The sequence below is a fragment of the Diabrotica virgifera genome, chromosome 1, assembly GCF_917563875.1.
Source record: "Diabrotica virgifera virgifera chromosome 1, PGI_DIABVI_V3a".
Classification (NCBI taxonomy): Eukaryota; Metazoa; Arthropoda; class Insecta; order Coleoptera; family Chrysomelidae; genus Diabrotica; species Diabrotica virgifera.
The window spans coordinates 118,629,318-118,653,218 of record NC_065443.1 but is presented as its reverse complement, the minus strand read 5'-3'; the positions used below and the strand labels follow the sequence as shown (position 1 = coordinate 118,653,218).

At 32.8% G+C, this 23,901-nt stretch overlaps 1 protein-coding gene across 1 annotated transcript in view; it reads right to left on the bottom strand.

Annotated features, from left to right (window-relative positions):
* The window catches only part of LOC114349539 (ATP-binding cassette subfamily C member 4), a 104,077-nt gene that overhangs the window by 7,607 nt on the left and 72,569 nt on the right, over positions 1-23,901 (bottom strand). The window contains exons 9-10 of the mRNA XM_028299946.2: positions 14,271-14,421; positions 9,730-9,960 (exon numbers count right to left, since the gene is read on the bottom strand). Of these exons, the coding sequence (XP_028155747.2) occupies positions 9,730-9,960; positions 14,271-14,421 (382 nt within the window). The remainder of the gene's footprint in view (positions 1-9,729; positions 9,961-14,270; positions 14,422-23,901) is intronic.

Genomic DNA, 23,901 nt, shown 5'->3' with positions numbered 1-23,901 from the left:
ACGTAAAGAAAGACCAAAATTGCATCAATAGTAAAACTGATATTAAGGATCTCTCCAATATACATTATAATTTGATAAATTAAGTACATTTTGTAAACACACCATTGCCAGATGATTTAAATACGGACCTTCTTCCTATTATTTTTCTTCAAAAGTATTGTCTCCCTCAAAAAGTGGCGGTCATCATGGCTATTTTCACATTTATTTTAATATTACTATCTATAAGCAGCACCACAAAGCTACAAGCTACATTTGTATTTTACCAATATTCCGATTTGTCTAAGCAGAATATATCTCATCGACATAATATGTTTCTGCTGTCCGTTACCTTTCCCTGTATAATGATCTACAACAACGCATATATATCTCGTTTCCCACAACGACCAGATACCACAAATTCTTATTTTAACTATGGTTAATATCTCATTTTGTTTGTTCATTCCTTTTTAAAACATGGTCGTTGTTCATAACAGTATCAACCCAGCTTATTTTTAAAATTCTTCTATACTACTCCCACGTGTCAAATGCTTTTATAATATTACAATATCTAGTTATATTTCCTTTTTAGCGTCCATGCGTATTTTTCTTAATAAACCAGAAAATACATAACATTTCAGTATTCATATTTAGAGTTTCGCAAATTCATATCATTCTTACAAAATATTTTTCTCTTCTCTTATTAGTGAATGTTAATCAGATTGTTTCTTATGTATTCTATCAATTCTGAGTATCATTTTTGAAGTGGTGATTTTTTAGTGACGTTGTGTACTTTTTGGATTGGGAGAAACTTTTATTTCGCATCAGATTTTTGAGACCGACACCGCTAACATCGTGACGCTATATCATAGCCCCGTTATTATTGATCCGATTGGACCGTGTGATGCTTTAAATGAAAGTTAAGGGATAAAGAATATATGAAAATAGAAAAAACAGGCGAGTACCAAAAGGGCCCTACACAGCATCTTCGTTATTAATGAACGTATAGTTATTTACGAGATGTCAGATGTCACTTTGGACGAAAATAGATTTACTATCAGATAAATTTTGATTTATTGACTTGAAGAAGGCCTCTGGCTGAGTAAAAAATAAACAACTGATTGAATCCTAACATGCGGCACGGCAATGTGAGATATGGTAACCAAGAAGAGATATGGTACCAAATAGGATAGTGAGAGAGAGAGAGAGAGAGAGAGAGAGAGAGAGAGAGAGAGAGAGAGAGAGAGAGAGAGAGAGAAGACTAAAGTGACAGATGTTATAGACAAAATTGCACAAGCCAAATGGAGACAGACTGGTACACGTTTAAATGGTAATAGGTGGACCAAAAAAATATAGAATGAGGACCTGAAGAAGATAAAAAACACCGAGGTGGACCACCAAACAGACTTGAGAAAAACAGTGGGAAACTTTATACAGAAGTGGTTGAGGAATGATGATGATTTACAATTTATCTTTGTTATTCATAGTAAACAAATCTGTTATTGAACATATTATTTTAATAATTTAATAGATAAGGAAAACCGCATGCATATGGCTTCTTACGTGACTTAGCGTTAGTTTGTTTATTTCCAGTGCGTCTTTATTTTGAATACACTGTATTTTCATCCATATGTAACTATGCGTTCATTAATAATGAAGATACTGTGTAGTGCCATTTTATTGGTCGCCTTGTGTGTTTTTTCTATCTTAATATATTCGTTATATCCTCCCCTTTCATTTGCTTTGTCACATGTTAATATTCAGTCAGTTGTTCATTTTGTACTCGGTCAAAGGCTTTCTTCAAGTTAATAAATCAAAATCTGTCTTATAGTAATTCTATATTCATCCATAGTGACATCTGATATATCGTATGTAACTAAACATTCATTAATAACGAAGATGCTATGAAGGGCCATTTTAGTAGTCGCCTTGTTTGTTTTTTCTACCTTAATATAATCGTTATCCCTCTCCTTTCATTTAATGCATCACACTCTCCAACCAGATCAATAACAACGGAGCTATGGTATAGCGTCACGATCATAGCAGTGTTGGGGGGCATCCATAAACTACGTCGTAAAAAATTTGGACTTTTTAATACCCTCCCCCCTTTCTTCGTAATTCGTCGGTTACAGACGAACCCCCCCCCCCATGTCGACGTCGTCATTGCAGTACACGACCCCCCTTTCATTGATTTAAAAAAATTCAATGTTATTTCTGTTTTTTTTAATCAACCTTGAAACTTTATTTGCGAATGTATCACAACAAGAACAATTAAGGGGGTAGGCGCAAAATCTTGGTCCAATGCTATTTAAATGCATTCTTTTTTCGAATCCTGAGAAATCTAATAAATATATTTGAATAATGTAAACGCAGAATGAAAGATTACATTATTACCGAGGGCTGAAAGTCCCTTAGAATAAACAAAAGGTTTCTTTTGAATGAAATTTTTGAACTTAAAAATCAGACTAAATATTTTTTTATCCCTGTAACTTATTAAAATAAACATCATAGATGTTTTCAGAAACTTTTGGTCCTCGGTAATAATGTAATCTCTCAATCTGCGTTTAAATTTTTCAAAAATTTTTATTAGTTTTCTGAGCATTCGAAAAAAATGAATGCATTTAAATAGCATTGGATCAAGATTTTGCTTATAAATCTTCTCTAAGTATAAATACGACTTACTACTAAATATAACACAATATTTTATTTCCATTCATTCTTTCAGAACTGTTTTTCCACACACAGTATGCAGCACATAAATAATAGGCTATTGATTATGTATTTTGGAAAGGAACTACAACGTTAACGGGGTTTTATTATTTCATATGGTCAATGGACCTCTAAATAATAAAAACCCGTGAAGTGCTACCATTTAAAGGGGTGCGTTTTTAAGAAAGGGGTGAATTAGTCCCTAGGCACAGGGCGAATTAGGGTGAGTTCTATGCACTTTTGGTACAAACATGTCTACAGGAAAATTGTTCCAGGTTAAATTTACTATCGAGACATCACCTTTTAAAGTCAAAAATATTTTTTTTTACAAAAATATATTCAAAAGAAAAGAAAGAAAAAACACAAATGATAGCAATTTTGTTTTTGCCCCATAACTTTTTTCCACGGGGATGTGGGTATAGGCATTGCTTCACGGAAAAAAATATTTCATCCTTTCTATTTAAAATGGCGTTTGGTAGAAGTCTCTATGATTTATATTTTCCAAAATATGATTTTTCCAAGTTCGCCACTCACAGCGATTTTGGCCCATTTTGCTTGTTACTTCTCAAACATTGTTCTGTAACTTTTTTCTACGTAGCTTTAGGTATATGCATTCTTACATTTAATAGGAAGAAAAGTTAATTGCCCTTAAAATGATCTCCTATAGAAGGCTGTATGGCTATTTTTAAGCAAGATATGGTTGTTCAAAGTTTTATACTTTTAATGATTTTTTATATATTTTACGATTATTTCTAAATTTTTTATTATAACGTTTTTTATGGTATATTTAGGTATATACATTGTACAATAAAAAAGAAAGCTTATTTTCTTTACTTTAAAATGGTGTATCGTAAAAAATTGTAGGGCTATTTTTAAACAAGGTATGCTTTTTCAAAATGTGACATATACACATGCAAGAGGTCCTACTAAGTTGAAACCACATGGAAAACTTTTTTATTATTAAATTTATAAAAAAAAATATTGTTTATAAAATGCTCTGCATAGTCTAAAACCTAAGATCCAATCATCAGATATAAAATTGTTTCAATAGAGTACGAGGTATATTAAAAAATATGAATTTCGCTCAAGAGTAAAGTACCTTTATATTTCACAATATCGAAAAGTGTTATTAAGAAAAGTTATTTGGAATTAAAAATTATGTTATAATATGCAATTATATTCTTCTAATTGAAAAAAATAAAAAAAATTTAAAATTTTTCTCTAATTACGGATACCCTTGGATATCCTACGAAGATCTTGTTTAAAATAGTCCTAGAATTTTTTGCAATACACCATTTTAAAGTAAAGAAAACAAGCTTTACAATGTACATACCTAAATTTACAAGGAAAATATTCACAATGCGAAATTTAAAAAATAATCATTAAAAATATCAAAAATTATTAAAAGTATAAAACCTTGAAAAAGCATAGCTTGCTTATAAAGAGTCGTGTAACCTTATACAATAGACCATTTTAAAGGTAATTGACCTTTAAAGGTAATTTTCTTTCTACTAAATGTACCATTGCATATACCTAGAAATGCGTAGAAAAAAGTTACAGAACAATGTTTCCGAAATAATGGGGTAAATGTCCCAAAAATGATGTGAGCGGCGAATTTTGAAAAATCCTATTTCAGAAGCTATAAATCCCAGAGACTTTTACTAAACTTTATTTTAAAGAGGAAGAATAGAAGTTATTTTTCACTAAAGCAATGCCTATACCTATATCCCTGTGGAAAAAAGTTATGGGGCAAAAAACAAAATTGCTGTCTTTCGTGTTTTTCCTTGCTTTTCTTTTGAATATATTTTTGTAAAATAAAATATTTTTGACTTTAAGAGGTGATGTTTCGATAGTAAATTTAATCTGGAACAATTTTTCTGTAGACATATTTGTACCAAAATTGCATAGAACTTACCCTAATGCACCCTGTGCCTAGGGACTAATTCGCCCCTTTCTCAAAAACGCACCCATTTAAATGGTAGCACTCAGCGTTTTTTTCAAATTTAGAGATCCATTGACCATATGAGACAATAAAATCCCGTTAACGTTGTAGTTCCTTTTAGCTCTCTTATTTTGAACATTATCAATAGCCTATAAACTAGCAATTGAATATTGTTTGCTTCCAAACATTTTTCTGTATATAGAAGCGCTTGTTTAAACTCAAAGAACAATGTCTTACTGTTTGTTGTCCTGTGCTAAACTTTTGCAAAGGTGCTACCTAATATTATTTTAATGTGACTGTGACTGATAAATACGAAATTTATGTGATAAAAGTATCTATAAGAGAATTCTTTTTAATTTTAACAAAGGTGTATTTATTCGTAAACGTTTTGTTTTATTTTCAATTTAATTTCAAAAACTATAGGTACGTTTTTATACGAATATCTGATACTTTAATGCTGGTAAAAGCTAGTAAAAAATTATATTTATAGAGACAATAGCGACAAATTTAAATATACCAATATATTAAACGACGTCGAATGTGCACTCATACCCCCCACCCCCCTGTCGTATATCGTCGAAATAAGCAAGCCCCCCTCCCTCCCTCTTCTCAACGACGTAGTTTATGGATGACCCCTTGGTCGCAACAATCAGACGCGAAATCAAAGCTTTTTCTTCCTCCAAAAAGTGCACAACGTCGCTAAAAGTTTTCACTTTAAAAATTATCCAAAAAAAAGTTAACGCTGGTGTAAATTGTGACAACGTCGATTAGCATGTTTTTCCCGAGATCGTCAATTACATGAAAATAGTTTCTATCCTTGTGGGATTGAAACTCACCGGAGGGACCGCAAACGTTCGGACACAATCATCGTCTCTTTGTAAAGATAATGAAGTCGACTCTACTAAATAACAAGACATTTACTCAGTACACATACTACACATTACACTATCTGGTTACAAAATCACTGTACCATGCCAATGGCCCATTAGTTGTCGAGGTATTAAGCTAAATAAAAAAATAAAAAGTATACAGCTACTCATAATTAACAAAAATATCGGAAAAGAAAGGAAACGCAAACTTTACAGTCATCAGGCACAATAATGAGATAAGCGGCAGAAACACGACATGACACAGAGAGGGCATAAAGATTGCTCGAAACAGCGGAGATGAAAACCTGAAGAATCGATGAGAAGACACCATGGGACAGAGCTAGAATTACAGATACAGGACGGAGATGCAAGGTGGAGAACATTAATAGCTGGATACGAAACAGAAGAGTAGAATGGAATGACCACATATGACATAAGCCGAATGACAACAAATAGGGTAGTAAGGAATATTTTAGAAACGAGATTCCTACTGTGGACAAACTTAACGAGGATAATGATCTGCCTAATTTTAAAAGAACAACATTTTTATAAACGTCTTAATATATCAAAAACGAGAAACACATGTTTACACATTTTACATAATTTTCTTAATTAATTGCAATAAAATAACGTATTCACATTATTAGAAAACCTCGTTCAAATACGTTCAAAAACGTATTAACTGTAATACAAATAAACACAAGTAAAAATTAATTTATTTTATTATTCATGTGTGTACCCCTCACCGCCGTTCTATTCGAGAGCTATCATCTACCTATCGCCAATATGAACAATAGTCCAAATAAGTTGTTTAAATTCCTTCGCTTCTATTTTCTATTACATGATTCGGTCTGCTGGTACCGTATACAAAGTATGTTTTATAATTTATGAGCCCAAGATTATAATACATGTTTATACATTGTAAATCATGATTTGGACGTGCTCCTCGTAACGTTCAATGTCGTCGGTTATATTTATTTTTACGGCATCTTGAAACCGGACAGAGTGTAAACGCAATTTTAATAAAACTCTTTAACCTCTGACAATTTGGAATCCCCTTATTATTTGTGGACGGTAAGTTTTAAAATTTTGATAAATATTCCGATGATTTTCTCTCCAAAATTTCTCAAGTGGATTGGAAAAAAGGTTGCTAACATTGCCTTTTGCAGGAACAGTGTGATCAAGATAGAATAGATTCCCTGAATAATAATAGTTCCGAGACAGAAGACGAACCATTTGAAAGTTAACTGTAATCTCATCTTTCATGGTATGTTAAAAACTAAATAATCTCAAGTTGTTTGTGTGGTCAAGTTATACGTTTTCCAAAGTAATTTTTATTTAAAAGAAAAATAATTAATATTTAAGCTCATATTTAATCTTTATTATTAAACAACACACATTTTAATCTGTACTCTGAAGAAATCTTTAGGGAGGCTTTGGATGACAGACAAGAGGGAGTAAGGCTAGGCGGAGAAGTAATCAACAATATTAGATACGCTGACGATACAGCCATTCTTGCTGAAAATTTACAAGATCTTCAGACACTACTAAATCTAGTCAGTGAAGCAAGCCATCGGAGAGGCCTTAAAATCAACATTTCAAAAACAAAGTGGATGGCAGTTGGAAAGATTAATATAGATCAAGGTCAGCTTTCTCTTGATGGAGAGGAGTTAGAACGGGTAAATCATTTCAAGTACCTTGGCAGCTGGTTAAATGTAAATTGTGACTCTGATGAAGAGATAATAACTAGGATCGAAATATCACGGAAGGCTTTTATGACCTGGAAACCACTTTTATGTAATAGAAACCTGTCGATGAATATTCGAAAGAAGGTGCTGAAATGTTATGTGTGGTCTATCCTATTGTATGGTTGTGAGACATGGACGTTAAAAACCACAATGCTAAACAAAATAGAAGCATTCGAATTGTGGTGCTATCGACGAATCCTAAAGATATCGTGGGTTTCGCACACTTCCAATGAAGATGTTCTTCAAATGATGAATTCGGAACGTCTGCTCATAAGCATCATAAAGAGGAGAAAAACAGAATACTTCGGCCATATAATTAGAGGACCTAAACACCATCTGCTTCGCCTTATAATACAAGGAAAAGTGGAGGGAAAGAGATGGATTGGTCGAAAGAAACTTTCATGGCTGCGTAATATTAGACAATGGTGTGGCTGCACAGTAGAAGAATTATTTCGCGTAGCAGCCGATAGAGAGGGATTTCAGGAAATTGTAAACATGATGACGGCCAACGTCTGAATACAGACACGGCACCTAAAGAAGAAGATTAAACAACAATTACGAAATAAATATTTTGAAAAATTTGTTTTTAAGTAAGAAATTTCATTACAAATTAAGCTCACACTCTGTAAACGTATTGCACTTGTTCCCTTTCCTCTCGTTTATCCGTCGTATGCTTGTCTTATACATTGTAAATGGCAGAGATTAAGGATGTATCCAGAAATAAGTTCCACGGTAGAAGTTTTCAGATATACATATCAGGGACTTCTCACTTTGTTAATAGATGTCGCTATAGCGTCCACGACGAAAATTATTTTTATAATTCTGCTTAAATAGACAGTTTGGTTTCATTTCGATTCAGAGCTGATCATGTAGCCCCTCTGATGAGGTCTGGGGAGACTGAAACGTGCGTAAGGGGATCATCTCTGATCTGAAATGAAACATAAATAAAACGGGATAATACCCGAAGGTTGGCTGTATACCTTCTAGTTAAATAAAATTTAACGTGAAGTAAACCTTCCTGGTGTAGTTGGTATATCTAATAAAAATTAAAAAAGAATTAAAATCCAAAAGGATTACGTTCGGAACGTTTTCAGACTTATCAGTCCATCATCAGGGAACCTAAAAGTAAGTAATCCCTCTTAATAAAATTGAAAAGGGTGAAATTTTGAATGTTAAAAATAAAAAAGTGTGGTTAAGATTACTTACTCCTTGTCCTGGCTAAATAGCCACAATGTCAAACACTGGTTAAGATGTATGTTCCAACTACATATTAAAATTTGCAAAAGAATGTTTCCCAAAATGGATGCCAATGGATTACTACCAGCAACATGATACTCTACTGTATCACATTAAGAGATTTTTTTTAAGTGATTAGGTCTTCGTTGAACCACGTTTAGTCTGTCAATGATTTAAGGGAGTAGAAATACTTCAAATGTCAGTGACATTGACATCCAGGAAAGGGCAATTTTTAATGTATTAACCAAGGTCAGGATCCAATTTGATTACGGAAATTAAGTTTTTGTCTGTGTTGAAATTTTAATTTTAATTTTAGAATTTAAACGTTGTTCAACGTTCTAACTTTCACCCCCAAGATTATATACAAAAAAAAATTTTACTTATAATCATGAATTCAATCTTACATTTTGTTTTCATTACCATAGTATAATAATTTCGATCAAATTTAATTTTATCGTCAATTTTATAGTAATTGTTGTAATATTTAAAAAAGTAAATTTAAATTCTAACATTAAAATTAAAATTTCAACACAGACAAAAACTTAAATTTCCGTAACCACATTGAATTCTGACCTTGGTTAATACATTAAAAATTGCCCTTTCCTGGATGTCAATGTCACTGACATTTGAAGTAGTTCTACTCCCTTAAATCATTGACAGACTAAACGTGGTTCAATGAATACCTAATCACTTAAAAAAAATCTCTTAATGTGATACGGTAGAGCATCATGTTGCTGGTAGTAATCCATTGGCATCCAATTTAGGCCAAATTCTTTTGCAAATTTTAATATGTAGTTGGAACATACATATGAGCCAGTGTTTGGCATTGTGGCTATTTAGCAATGACAGGGAGTAAGTAATCTTAGCCACACTTTTCAATTTTTAACATTCAAAATTTCACCCGTTTCAATTTTATTAAGTGGGATTACTTACTGTTAGGTTCACTGATGATGGACTGGTAAGTCCGAAAACGTTCCAAACGTAATCCTTTTGTATTTTTAAAAAAAATTTAAATTTTTATTAAATATACCAACTACACCAGGGAGTTTTACTTCACGTTCAATTTTATGAAATGAAACATATTATTATGCTGTATTCCATTGTTGCACAGAGTTTGCCAAAGAGGCGAAAGGAGATAGCGCATTATACATTTATTTCCTTGCGTTCTCAGCCTTCTGCGAAGATATCAAAATTGCGACGTCTCTATCTATATTTAACGAGTAGTATTTTTATTTTTAAAATTACTTACCTCTTTTAAAGAAAAGATAATCCATTATGATGAAAATCAAGAAGAAATTACTGAGCATATCGACGAAAAATCCAAAAGCTCTCGAGCTCATGTACCAAGTAAAATTGGCAGACGTGTATAAATCTAGATGTCTGTCATATTCCTCGATGAGGATAGATTGAACATTGGATGCTCTCACGGTAGTTAAGCCTTCCAGTGTGGCGTTCAGATGGCCTAACATGGGACTGCGAGCTGCAAAAAAGAAAATTACGAAATTAGTTAGCTAATGATTTTCGATGGTTATATTTTGAAAAATTATTGGTATCGGAAAATCACAATATAAAATGATATAGTATTTATAATTTAGATCAAAATACAAAATCAAAAGAAATAGGATTAAAACACAAATTTAGGAAAAACTAAATATACATCTAACAAACGAATCTCTAGATCTAACTGAGGATACAACCAGACAAAAATAATGATATAGAAAAGTCGTATTTATGTATATAGGGTGAGGCAGATAACTGGCCTATTAGAAATATCTCGAGACCTAAAGGCAACAGAATCATGAAAATTGGAATAAAGGGGTTTTGAAGGATGATCTATTAAATGAAAATATTTTCATCTCTTTTCAACTTCCGGTTATACCGGAAGTTGCTTATAACTTAGTTTTTTTAAATGGGACACCCTGTATATTTTTACATTTTTGGATTCTCCTCGATATCTTCTTTCTTAAAATATAAGGTTTTGTAATATTATGCAGGGTATTTTAGAAGATAATTACGTTTTTTTTTATTAATTTCGTAGCAATATTCACACCCTGTAGAATTGTAGTAGTTTGACATCTAAAACTCTACTTAGGTTCAAATGATTTTTAATATACTCTACTATTGTTAAGAATCATTAGTATAGCTAAATTTTTAATTTTAGTATACAGGGTTGGTCGAAACTCGGAATGAGTATTTTCTGAGTTTTCTTAAATAGAACACCCTGTATTTTTGTATTATAGTGAAATGATATTTAATAGTACTTTTTTTATTTTTTAAGCATTCCCTATACCTAACTGCTTTAATGTGTGAGTTATTGGTGATTCCAGCTAAACATTAATTGCAACAAAAAATACGTAAAATTTTATTAGGTTGGCCGTGAAAATACTCAATCCCAAATAATTTTTCAGAAATAAATACATATTAATCCAGACTGGTCCTTAAAATTACCAATAATGGTTTAGCTATCAAAATACCTACCTAGTTAAGATTGTTGGTGCGATTAACAATTAAGCAAAAATTAAAGCAGTTAGGTATAGGGAATGCTTAAGAAATAAAAAAGTACCATAAAATATCATTTCATTACAATACTAAAATACAGGGTGTTCCATTTAAGAAAACTCAGAAAATACTCATTCCGAGTTTCGACCAACCCTGTATACTAAAATTAAAAATTTAGCTATACTAATGATTCTTAACAATAGTATAGTATATTAAAAATCATTTGAACGTAAGTAGAGTTTTAGATGTCAAAATACTACAATTCTACAGGGTGTTCATTTTGCTACGAAATTAATAAAAAACGTAATTATCTTTTAAAATACCCTGTATAATATTACAAAACCTGATATTTTAAGAACGAAGACATCAAAGAGAATCCAAAAATGTAAAAATATACAGGATGTTCCATTTAAAAAAAAACGAAGTTATAAGCAACGTCCGGTATAACCGGAAGTTGCAAAGAAATGAAAATATTTTCATTTAATAGATCATCCTTCAAAACCCCTTGATTCCAATTTTCATGATTCTGTTGCCGTTAGTTCTCGAGATATTTCTAATAGGCCCTTTATTTGCCTCACCCTGTATTTAAGGCATAAAATTGAACTATCAAAGCTTATCTAACAATAAAACACTGAAAACGTTTGTTTTCTATACTTCCACAAAATTTATTATAACTAAGTGACTACAGCTGTTTTGGCAGAGTGCCTTTCTCAAGTGATATAGTTTACTTCTTCTTCTCATTGTTTGATTTACGTGTATAGAATAAATTGCTATGTAGAAATGCTATCAATGAGTGTCCCCGTTTAGGATTTAGTCCTCTTCAGGGTTTGTAGTAAATGTAAAATGTAGCCGTAAAAGCAAACAGTCCGAAAAACACACTGGGGCAAGTGTCGTGTCCTGCTGTTTCTGGTTTCCTGGGTTATGCCGGACGGTGGTGTCCAGAAGGCTAAAAAGGCAACAGAGAAGAAAGTTTGATGGAGTTGTTGTTGGTTCCATAGACATTTACGTGTACTGTCCGTGCTTTGCTCTCGACCAGTCTCCCTAGAAACCATTGTACGCCAACTGGTAGAACCAGCGGCCCTCGTGGGCGGTCAGGAGGTGGCTTTTGAGCGCAGCGTGGACAGTGAGCGTTCGAGTGATGAAAATAGTTGCGGCTATTTTCTTGGGACGAACAGGTATAATTGTGCAATGAAGTTGGGAAACCGCAAAAAACCAACTTCTCCCTGTTCGGGGTAGGGAAGAGGATGTGTTATAGGTGGGTACGGAAGGCTAACGGGATAGCCTCGAGGATGTTTTCGTATTCTACTGGGAGTTCGTCAATGCATGTTTGCATTAGAGCAGACGGTAGATGAATCTTCTTGCGTTTGGGCTTTCGGTAGAATACGTGGCCGGAAGATGAACAGGAACATTTGAGAGATTCTTGTGTGTCGGAGGGGGGACCGTTGATTACTTTGATTGTGAAGTTCCTGTTCAGAGAGTTTATTCTCTCAGTGATTTTGGGGATGTTTGAGATTTTATGGATTTCGTTTGAGGGATATCTCCAGTGCTCGTAGTTGCATCTACGCAAGATTCTACGTTCCACTCGCAACAACCTCTCTTTTTTTGCTCTAGCGCAAAGAGAGTAGAGGCATGATTTGTACAACATACATGATATATACATGATATAGTATACATGATATAGTTTACAATGTGTTTGCCTTTTTAAGTCTTCAACTGAAGAGGTTGAGGAGTGGGGAGCTCTTCAGTTGAAGACTTAAAAAGGCAAACACATTGTAAACTATATCACTTGAGAAAGGCACTCTGCCGAAACAGCTGTAGTCACTTAGTTATAATAAATTTTGTGGAAGTATAGAAAACAAACGTTTTCAGTGTTTTATTGTCAGATAAAATGAACTTCCATCAAGTAACGGTCGAATCCATCAATTATCAAAGCTTAACTTAAAAGCTGATTTAAATAGAAGATATTCTCTAGCATGCACAGAATTTGGAAGATTATTAACAATATTTAAATCAAACTTACGAAATACTTTAAAGGCAAAATCTTTTGAACAGTATGTATTGAGACTCTGACGTATGCGATTAAAACATGGGCTTTTAACAACAACAACACAATTCACAAACTTCAAATGACTTCAAGGCAGCTAAGGAACGGAGAATGCTCAACATTAAACTTAGCAATCGCAATTGAGGTGGCCAGACGTAAAAGGGTTTAAGTGCAGTTTTGATAGTTCTGAGATAATCAGCTTCAAAGTTGTTTGAGTTTTATAAATTCTAGGGGCCATTAAACTAAAATAAGTCTGATGTACATTGTATTATAAAATGATAAAAATACAAGGGTATATTATTAATCTTACTATATCCTTCCTTTTTTTTTTCAATTAATAAAAAAAATGTACTTGAATCGGTACATGGTGTTGATAAACTGGTAAAACGGTTCAAGTGCAGATATTAACTAAATATTACTAAAAATTCTTGTCCCAGATGTTATCCACAGTGTAACTACAACTGGCACGTTGCATAATACTTAATTAGTCTTCAAAATTGGTCACAAATCTAATATTTATTTATCCTGTATTAACATGTGTTTACACATTACAGGATACTAAAAATAGTTTTGTGGTAAAACGGTTCAAGCGCACTTAAACCCGTTTATTACTACTTTTGTTTACAGAATACTAAAAATAGTTTTGTGGTCAAGCGCATGGTTAAACCTGTTTACTACCAAAGCAAACTGCAATTGTTTTCAGTGAACTGTATATAATGGCGATAGATGGCGACTCTAGGGCGAAATATGCTTAAATCGTTTTACCACCAAGCTCCAATACCATTTAAGTATGCGAATCTGTACTTAGTAAATCGGTGCACTTAAACCATTTTCCTTCTAACCCCCTCAATTCCAATGAAGAAATAAGAAGGCGACTAAAAGTAACTTATGTACTTAATCCAAAAGATGGCTATGTTAAAAAGGGACTGATCAGGATACATAGTAAGAATGAAAGACAACCGTTGCACGAAGATAATTGTTCCAAGATAATGGCGACAAAGATCAGATAAGAAAAGTAGATGTAGACCTCAAGCCAGATGGACTGATGACATTAAGCGAATAGCTGGACGTGAATGGAAGCAAAAAACAACCAACAGTAACGAATGGACACTCATAAGGGAGGCTTACATCCGACGACAGATGAAATAGCTGTTGATGATGATGATGATAAAAAAAAATCAAATATTAACAAACTCCTAAAAAAACCTAGAAGTTATGCACTAAATTTAAATACTGTATAAACTTACATGATGCCTCCAATCTCTTCATACTTCGTCCTGCTGGCAAATAACAACTCCTTACCCAAAACAACATGATAGTCACAACAATGACACATACTGCAAATGCAGGGTTGATGAAAATCGTCAGGGTTAATATTCCACCCATACTGAACAGCATCTAAAATTCAGGATAATTTAAATTTAAAGAACACTTTGGTGGATCTGTATGGAAAAATATGTATAGAAATAATATATATATTACAAAATAGGAAGGTCTCGGATACAGAATACATTATTAAAAATATTAATGTACACTAATTTAAATCTAGAAACCTTCCTTATTTATTAGAACCATTCTCTGTTAACATCCTGCATCTCTGCCTTCTACCATTTACAAGGCATAGAGATGACGAAATAGAAAACGGAAAGGATTCTACATTATTCAATCACGTTCCGTTTTCCTTCATATAGGAAAAGGTACAAGAAATGGTTCTTAGTTTTCACAATCTGAGCAAAGGTAGAAGTGAAAGGCAATTGAAAGGAAATCTATAAATCGAATAAAACATAAATTGCCTTTCACTTCTATCTTTACTCAGATTGTGAGTAATAGAAACCATTTCTTGTACCTTTTCCTATATGAAGGAAAACATAATGTGATTGAATATTGTAGAATCCTTTCCGTTTTCTATCTCGTCCTCTCTATACCTTGTAAATGGTAGAAGGCGGAGATGCAGGATGTTAACAGAGAATGGTTCAAATAAGGAACGTTTCTGGATTTAAATTAGTGTATATTATTATTTTTAATAATGTATTCTGTATCTGAGACCTTCCTATTTTCAATTTTTTTAATAGATGCCGCTGCAGCGTCCTCAAAGGGGATTTCAACCTATCTTTAAAATTTCCCTTAAATAGGCAATTTGGTTTTGTGTTGATTCAGAGGCGGGCAAGCATATATACCGACGATGGTGATACCAGAAATAGCGCTGTCTGCAGATTATGCCATGCCTAGGAATCGAAATTGTAACATTACAAACGTTACATTTTTGATATTCTATTTTTAAATAATTGTTTTACTTTATTTTCTTTAATATTTCATTAGTAATCATTTTCTTCCATTTGTTTTAATTGTTTTCTTCGTTAAAAACTCTATCCTCTTTTATTATCTTCTTTTATTACCCTCTTTTATTATCTTCTATTTAATATATCTCTTTTCATCTAAAATTTAAATCATCATACTGAACGTACCCCGTATATTCTTACTCTGTGAGTATCCCCAAGTAGCAATTTTTCGACGCATTGGTTGTCAGTACAAACAAATGCACTGTATACAACGTTGCCTGAGAGCATTTTCAGTTGTTTCGGCCAACGTCCCCTACCCCGACTGACATTACGATGTTACAACCTTTAGTTATACGGGCAACTAATTTATTACCATTGTGTCACAATGATTGTGACAACTACATATCACAGTTCAGTGTGGTTCAGTTTTTTCAACAAGCACAACGACTTAAAAATGTTATAATGCTAAACTAATTTACGCCCTGGCCGACTCTGTAGTGTAGTTATCTGTCACGTTACGACCCTTGTGTTGTTCTAGAGGTGTGACACGTTTGAGGCAACTTCCAGAGGAGAAAAAGAATTTACTTTATAACCTTATTTTTTTCTTATTATTATATATTTTATTTTGATATAAATTTTCGATTTATTTTACAACCTGTTTATTTGTTTTTTTAATATCTGGTTTCCATTCCATTGTTTTATCAGTAGATTTGAGATTTGATAACCTTAATCTTTGTATCAGCTTTCGTAGACAGGGTTGCCAGGTCAGTTTTTACTCTTTCAGTAGTTTTTTTTTTCACAAAATCAGTAGATTCTTTTTAGGCCATGTAAATATACAGTAATACAGTGATATGCACATCCGTCCTAAATGTCCTAAAATTGGAAACCTAATTATTCCAAACCACCAACTGGTAATTACCATTTTTTAGCTAAAATCTACTAAATCAAAAACTAAAATATACTTAAGGATTCTTGGGACATATTTGGGATTTTTTATAATAAAAACAACAGCTAACTTAAGATGATAGGCGCAAAATGTCGTCTGTTAAAATGTTCAATGTATTTTAAATGTTTTCATTTTTTGCGAATCCTTAGAAAACTAATAAGTATTTTTGAAAAATTTAAACGCACAAAGAAAGATTACGTTATTACCGAGGACCGAAAGTCCCTGAAAACTTCTATAATGTTTATTTTAATAAGTTACAGGGGTGAAAAAAAGAAAAAATTTAGTGTGACTTTTAATTCCAAATATCTCGTTCAAAAGAAACGTTTTGGTTTATCTAAATAATGCAGTCCTTCATTCTGCGTTTAAATTTTTCAAAAATACTTATTATAGTTTCCTCATGATTCGAAAAAAATGGATTAAATTCTGTTGAAATATACCAAAAATCTACTAAAAAATATTGCCTACTAATGGTTTGTTTTTAACCAAGAGGAGTGATTCAAATTTACCGCGCCGTAATGCTTGTTTGTAATTGATCCAACTGCAGGCAAGTTTACTCCACTCTTATAAAATTTTGACACTAATGACATTTATCAAATTTTGACACTAGTGGAATTTCATAGGTTAGTTAAGTTATACCGGCGATTTTTTTGTTATCTGTGTTATTCTTTTAATTTTTAGATTGTTAGTCTGCTTTTTTATAAAAAGCAGTCGTTTTTAGAACTCTTTAGCGACGTTTTAATATAATATAATATTTATGGATTACCGTTGAGGGCCGATATGATCAACCAAAAAAGATGTATTTGGTTATTATTCTAGTGATTTTCTTAGGCGTGAATCTGCCTTTTAAGTTTACTCCTCCTGGTTAAAAAATAAACTATAGAATTTTTTAAAAAATATCAAAAATCTACCAAAAAAGTAGAAATCTACTAAATGTGACAACGCTGTTAATGAGAATGATACACTTTTGACACTGGTCACATGACCTCTGTCACCCAATAAGAGGGTGCGTTCTAAAATGGTTTTGATAGTCGGCGCAGCCGGGTTTGGTTGGCGATTGGAAGTTTTCTTATCCGTCTAAGGTTGGTGATAAGGTATTTTTTTAGTAATATTGGTAATATTGTTTAATGCGCCATTTTGGTTTTACTTGAGATTTTTGGAATGTAAAGAAAATGAAAACACAGAATATAAAAAATGCAGGCATTTTCTGATATCTTTAAAAGCACCATAAATACATTAAATTTATACAGACCATCTTTAACATAAATTTTGACTTTTATATTAAAATTTGATTTTTTAAATTTGCATATTTTTCGTCAAAACTGTCATAAAAAAGGAGCGCGTGTGTTTTTTAAAGGTGAAATATCCATATTTGACGGTAATCTGAGATGCGTTTATAAATTTCACATCAGGTAATAAGTCTTTTATGTATTTATATAAATTTAAATACCGAATACGATGTCAAAACAGTTTACTTTTTGGTTTTCGCATTCACCTTACAGGTGTTAAAAATATAGGTAAAAAAACATAACTAGTCTGACTCCTTGAGCAACCATTGCACGCGCAGGTGCTTTTTATAGTCGCTTCAGTTGTCTTATGCAACGCGTATACGAAACGATGTTGCTTAAACAGGAAGTTGCCTAGGCAACGTCAAGACAACTCAAAAATCGTCCACCAAATCAGTGCAGAATAGGGTCGTCTTCTAGGCCAGCGGTTCTCAATATGTGGTACATGTACTACTGGTGGTACATTTCATTTTTTGAGGTGGTACACAAAACGCAAAAACAGCCAAAATCAGCATTACTATTATAGTTAATTAGATCACCTAGTTAGATATGTATTTCAGTTAGGTGGTACCAAAAATAATAAAAAGTATTTGGTGGTACATGACACAAAAAGATTGAGAACCGCTGTTCTAGGCAATAACAACGTTGTAAGAAAACGTTGCCACGCGGTAGATAACGTTGTCGCGTCGACAAATTGCTACTTGGGTCTGTTTTAATACGGAACATGCCTAACTTCCTACAGTTCACGCTGTCATTTCAATTCTCAAAATAGTGGTGGTAATGTCATAAAAGGCAAAGAAGCTTCAAAATTAAAACATTTTATTTCTAGACGATCTTTCTCTTGGGGTAAGAATACTAAGAATTCTAATTATTACAATCATTATATTCCTCATTAAATTCCATGCCTACCTAGTTTCTTATAACAGTCTTTCCAATATTTTTTATACCTAACCTTCAAATGTTCAACCATGTGTTTGGTTTCTGTATTTCATTTTATCTATTGATAAGCTTTTAGTAATCAAATTTTAACTAGTAGCATTGTTTATATAGGGAGATAGTTGGTCAGCCCAATAGGTAAATATGTTTGATTCAATTTGAGACAGTCACCAGATGTCCCCACAATTTCTGTCAGGATCGGAACGTCAAAATGCATAGACACCAAGTTGGATACGGTCCTATTCGTAACACCCCAACTCGCATACATATTAATAAAAATAAATATATAGAAGAGTAAGAGTATATTTAGAAATTGAATTAATGATGTCATGCTACTATACATTATAATATGTATAATGGCATGACATCATTAATTCAATTTCTACATATATTCTAGTATATTCTTCCATATATATTTATTTTTCTTAATATGTATGCGAGTTGGGGTGTTATGAACAGGATCGTATCCAACTTGGTGTCTATGCATTTTGACGTTGCGCCTCTGACAGAAATTGTGGAGAGATCTAGTGACTGTCTCAATTTTAATCAAACAAATTTTTCTATTGGGCTGACCAACTATCCCTATATAAACAATGCTAGTAGTATCAATCTTAATTCCATTTATTTTATTCTTTTGCCAATAACTACTTTTACCATTATTTGGCAAACTCTCGTTTTTGGTTTTTCTTCTTGATGATTGATATGTGTCTTTATAGTTTTTGGGAATAAAACTACTTTTCTCCCTCCGGGAGCTTCAAACATCCTCAAATCGCCGGCAATACAAGAACGAGGGACATGTCATCCAGACTGCAACGACCACCATCTCTAGCTGCAGGGGCCTAGGGCCGAACATCTGCCCAGGTCTACAAGAAGTCAACAGCAGTACCATTCGACATCAAGAAGTTACCATCAGCAGATACCAAAAGCCATGCATAAGTATAATCTACAAATTGTTAGTTTTTGGCAAGAATTTGAATATGTTAATGCACTTAATGTCATGTATTTTTATTATATCTTTATGAACAATAAACGGAGGTTCCGCCACTGGCTATATATTAGAAGATACGGATAATTAGATCGATCGTCTAAAAATCAAGTTTTTAGTGGTAAAAAGTGAAACTTTGAAAAAAGTTTTAAAACTTACAAACAACAATGAATAAATCTTAATTAATAGTTAAATGGTTTAAATTATTTACATAGTGAAAATTCATAATATTTTATTGTGGAAGTGTAAATTTAGTTTATTAACCTACAAACAAGTAAGACGCGTGGTGACAGAATTTAATAAGGTACTCAAAAATAACAATAACATAAACATAGGCGTAGCAATTCAAGGTAAGAATATTCCATATTTTTATTATTAAAAATAGATTTTGGATCCTCTGGACGGTTGGATGGTTAAAGTATTGGATTATAATAGTATAAATATTCTTTAAACCATAATAAATAAAGTAAGCCTAAAATCAATTAAAAAATCAATTTAAAAATAAAATATCTGATTTAAAAATCTGAGCTGGGAAGAATTCGGAAAAGAATTGGAAGCAAATTACAAAACAGATAAAAGAAAATTCTGGAACCGTATAAAGGGTTTAAGAGGAAAAAAGGCAGGGAACAGTATGGAATCAAAGATAAAAATAACCAATTGAAAATAGAGACTACAGAAATAGTAGAAGTATGGAAACAATACTACGAAGATAAATTCAAACACGAAGAAGTAGAAAGATATGAAGCAGGAAGAAATAGACCAGAACTGGAGGAGGAAGAGGAACCAGAGAGTAAAAGGAAGGAAGAACTGGAAGAAGCTATAAACAATATTAAACTTGGAAAAGCGGCAGGAGAGGACCAAATAGATCCAGAAATGATAAAATGGATGGGTGAAAAAGGAGGGGACTGGCTATTACAGATATGCAAGGAAGCATGGAGTACAGAGAAAATCCCAGATGACTGGAAGAAGAACATAGTTCTACCAATATACAAAAAAGGAAAACATAATGAATGCGAAAATTATAGAGCAATATGCTTGTCATCGGTCGCCTTCAAGGTATACACGAGAATTATAGAGAAGCGTCTAAGATCAGTGATAGAGAAAAAATTGGAAGACGAACAGGCTGCATTCAGATCAAACCGTCAAACAAACGATAACGTCTACATCATAAGAAATATAATAGAGAGACAATGCCTTAAAGGGAATGAATTATTTCTCATGTTCGTCGATCTGAAGGCGGCATTTGATACAATAAATAGAGAAATATTGTGGAAAATATTGGAGAGCTATAATATACCAAAAAAGATGATAAAAGTCATAAAATCTATATATATGGAAGTAGAAGGCCAAGTACAAATAAATGGAGAAAGATCAGGCACTTTTAAATGGGATAAGGGAATTAAACAAGGAGATGGACTAAGCCCCCTCTTGTTTATAATAGTCATGGATACTTTAATCAAAAATACCAAAGATCAAACAAGAAACCTTTAATACATAGTAGGATATAAAAACTTAAATGCAATAAAGATCAACTCCCTTCTATACGCTGATGATATAGTTTTAATCACAGACACAGTAGAGAAAATGCAGAAACTAATAGATATTTGGCAAAAAGAGATTCATAAATTAAAAATGGAAATGAACCTCAACAAAACAAAACTTATGATAATAAATGAAGATGAGAAAAGAGAAAGGAATACTAATATAATAGTAAAGGAAAAAGTAATAGAACATGTATCTACTTTTGAATATTTGGGATATATAATAACAGATGATGGGAAAACGGACTTGGCAATAACTAATAAACTGAAGAAGGCAACTAGCGTGTATTACTCTTTAAATAATACAATTTTTGGAAAGTCAGAAATAAGCAACAAAACTAAACTCAGAGTATATAACAGCATAGTAAATCCGATAATGACATATGGGGCGGAAACAAGGATTGTCCAAAAGAAACATGAATCAATGATAAACGCGACCAAGATGAAATAGATGAGAAGAATAGCCGGAGTTACGAAGTTTGACAGATTCAGAAATGAAGATATAAGAAGAGAGCTGGAACAAGAACCGATAATTAGGAAGATCTAAAACAAACAATTAAGCTGGTTTGGACACATACAACGAATGGAGCAAAATAGACTTACAAAGAAGGTACATGAAGCCAAAATGGGAAACAAAAGAAAAAAGGGAAGGCCGAGGAAGACATGGATGGACCAGATCCAAGCTTTAGGTGAAAGGAGACACATCAGTATGAGGGATATGAAGAACCTGGCCACCAATAGAAGCAATTGGAAGAAGTGGATAAAAGGCGGAACCCGACATCCGACGCCCTGAAGGGCACTAAGGATTATGAGAAAGAAGAAGAAGAACAGTAAACATGATTAGTTAAAAATATTGTTTTGTTTGCTTTCATTCTAAATTTTCATAGTTCATTTCTAAGATTAGGACAAGACGAACACACACCTGAGAGACTAAGCTAAGCTAAGGGTGTAGCGATGGCTATGTTGGATGATTGAGGCAATATTTTCGAATATTATTTTAATTAGCTGGGGTAGTCCATCTCCTTTTTCGTTTCACTGGCGCCCAATGTGGGGCACGAAAAACGACCTTTGTCCATGGCCTTTTTGATGATTTTTCTCTGGTAACAAAATATGACTATTTGTTAAGTCAATCCGTCTTTGAGTTTTCCTTAGTTTATAATAAAAATCTTAATTCTTTACATTATTTGCATTTATAGATCACTTGACTCTACAGTGGAACTATTCTTTCAGAACCTGCTAAATTTGTTAGATGACCTGCCTCATAAAAGCATAAAAATTCTATGCGGTGACTTTAACATCAATTATGCTGCTGCTTGTGCTACCCAAGTATCCCTCGTCAACATATTTGAATCGTATGGTCTCTCAATGCACGTTAATTCTCCTACAAGGACTACAGAAACTACATCTACCATAATCGATTATATTGTCTCAGATTTCTCACCCCTTGATGTCTGATCTACAGTTATTAATGCGGGACTATCTGATCATGAAGCAGTGTATACGAAGTTTAACACCTTCAACAAACCCTCCTCAAAAACACGACGTTTAGGTAGGATTTTTTCCGCCCTGAATTTTCGTAAATTCCAAAATTTATGCTTAACTTCTGAGTGGCAGTTTCCTTGTATAGACGTGGACTATAATTTCAGTGTTTTTCTAGATAAGCTTCTCCGCATCTTCAATAAGGCATTTCCTTTAATTCCTATTAAGCCAAAACATCGGAAACCTTGGGTTACGAAAGGTATCTGCATATCAGCCAAGAATATGCGTTCACTTCTATTCATCAAGAAATTTACTACCAATGTTTCTGACACTGAATATATCACGAAGTACAGGACAACATATCTAAAACTTGTCAAATCAGCTAAAAAAGCCTATTATCAAAATCGTCTGGGAAGCTCCAAAAGTGTTGCAAAAGAAACCTGGTCTATAATAAACGATCTTCGAAATAAAACTCATACAGCTCAATCATTTTCCCTACCAAATCCTGAAAGTAGGATTACTTCGTTAATGTGAGTAAAAATATAACATCAACTATTTTGCCGCAACAAGATCCCATTTCTTATCTCCCTAATTCAAGAAAGGTCTCGAATTCATTATTTTTAAAACCAGTCGATAACTCTGAACTGACCCAAACAATCAATAGTATCAAAAGCAAATCATCAGTACTGATGGACTATCTATAAAAAATTTCTCTAATATCACAGAAAATGTGTTGGAAATCCTCGTCTCACTAATTAATGATTCCTTCGAAAAAGATAAATTTCCAGAGTGCCTAAAGACAGCCATTATTATTCCTCTTCATAAGGGTGGTGAAAAATCTAATGCCTGCAACTATCCCAGCAAACAGGTTTGAGCCCAGTTACGTGATGATTACGTAAAATTTTCGGCAAATTTCAACGAATACGTAACTCGGTGATTTATGACGGGAATAAAACGTATTTCAGTGCCAAATCATTCACCTATATATTAGGGCTTCCTTTATAAATGTTTGACATTAGAATAATATAAAATCATAATGACGAATATAGTACATGTTTTTTATAATAGGTGTGAATTTCGGTTACATCGCAAAGGTACGTTTATTTCACGTAATAATCACGAAACAGAAATAACTTCCTTTGGTTAAATTTTGAGAAATATTTTGGAAAACAAAATTCTACAACGGTGTTGGTTAAATACGTATCGCTTGAATTTTACTCACTGTATTTTATGGACGTCGAAAAATTAGATGTATTTCACGTAAAAGTAATGTAAATAATACCAATATTTAAACAAAAATTTTATGATTTCTCTTTTAAAATCATTTAGCACAACTATTTCAATTAAACCTTGATTTGACGCTATTTTTGCTATTTTTTTCTTTAAAAATATCACAGGAGCTAAAATAATGTTGAGTTTAATTTTCAAA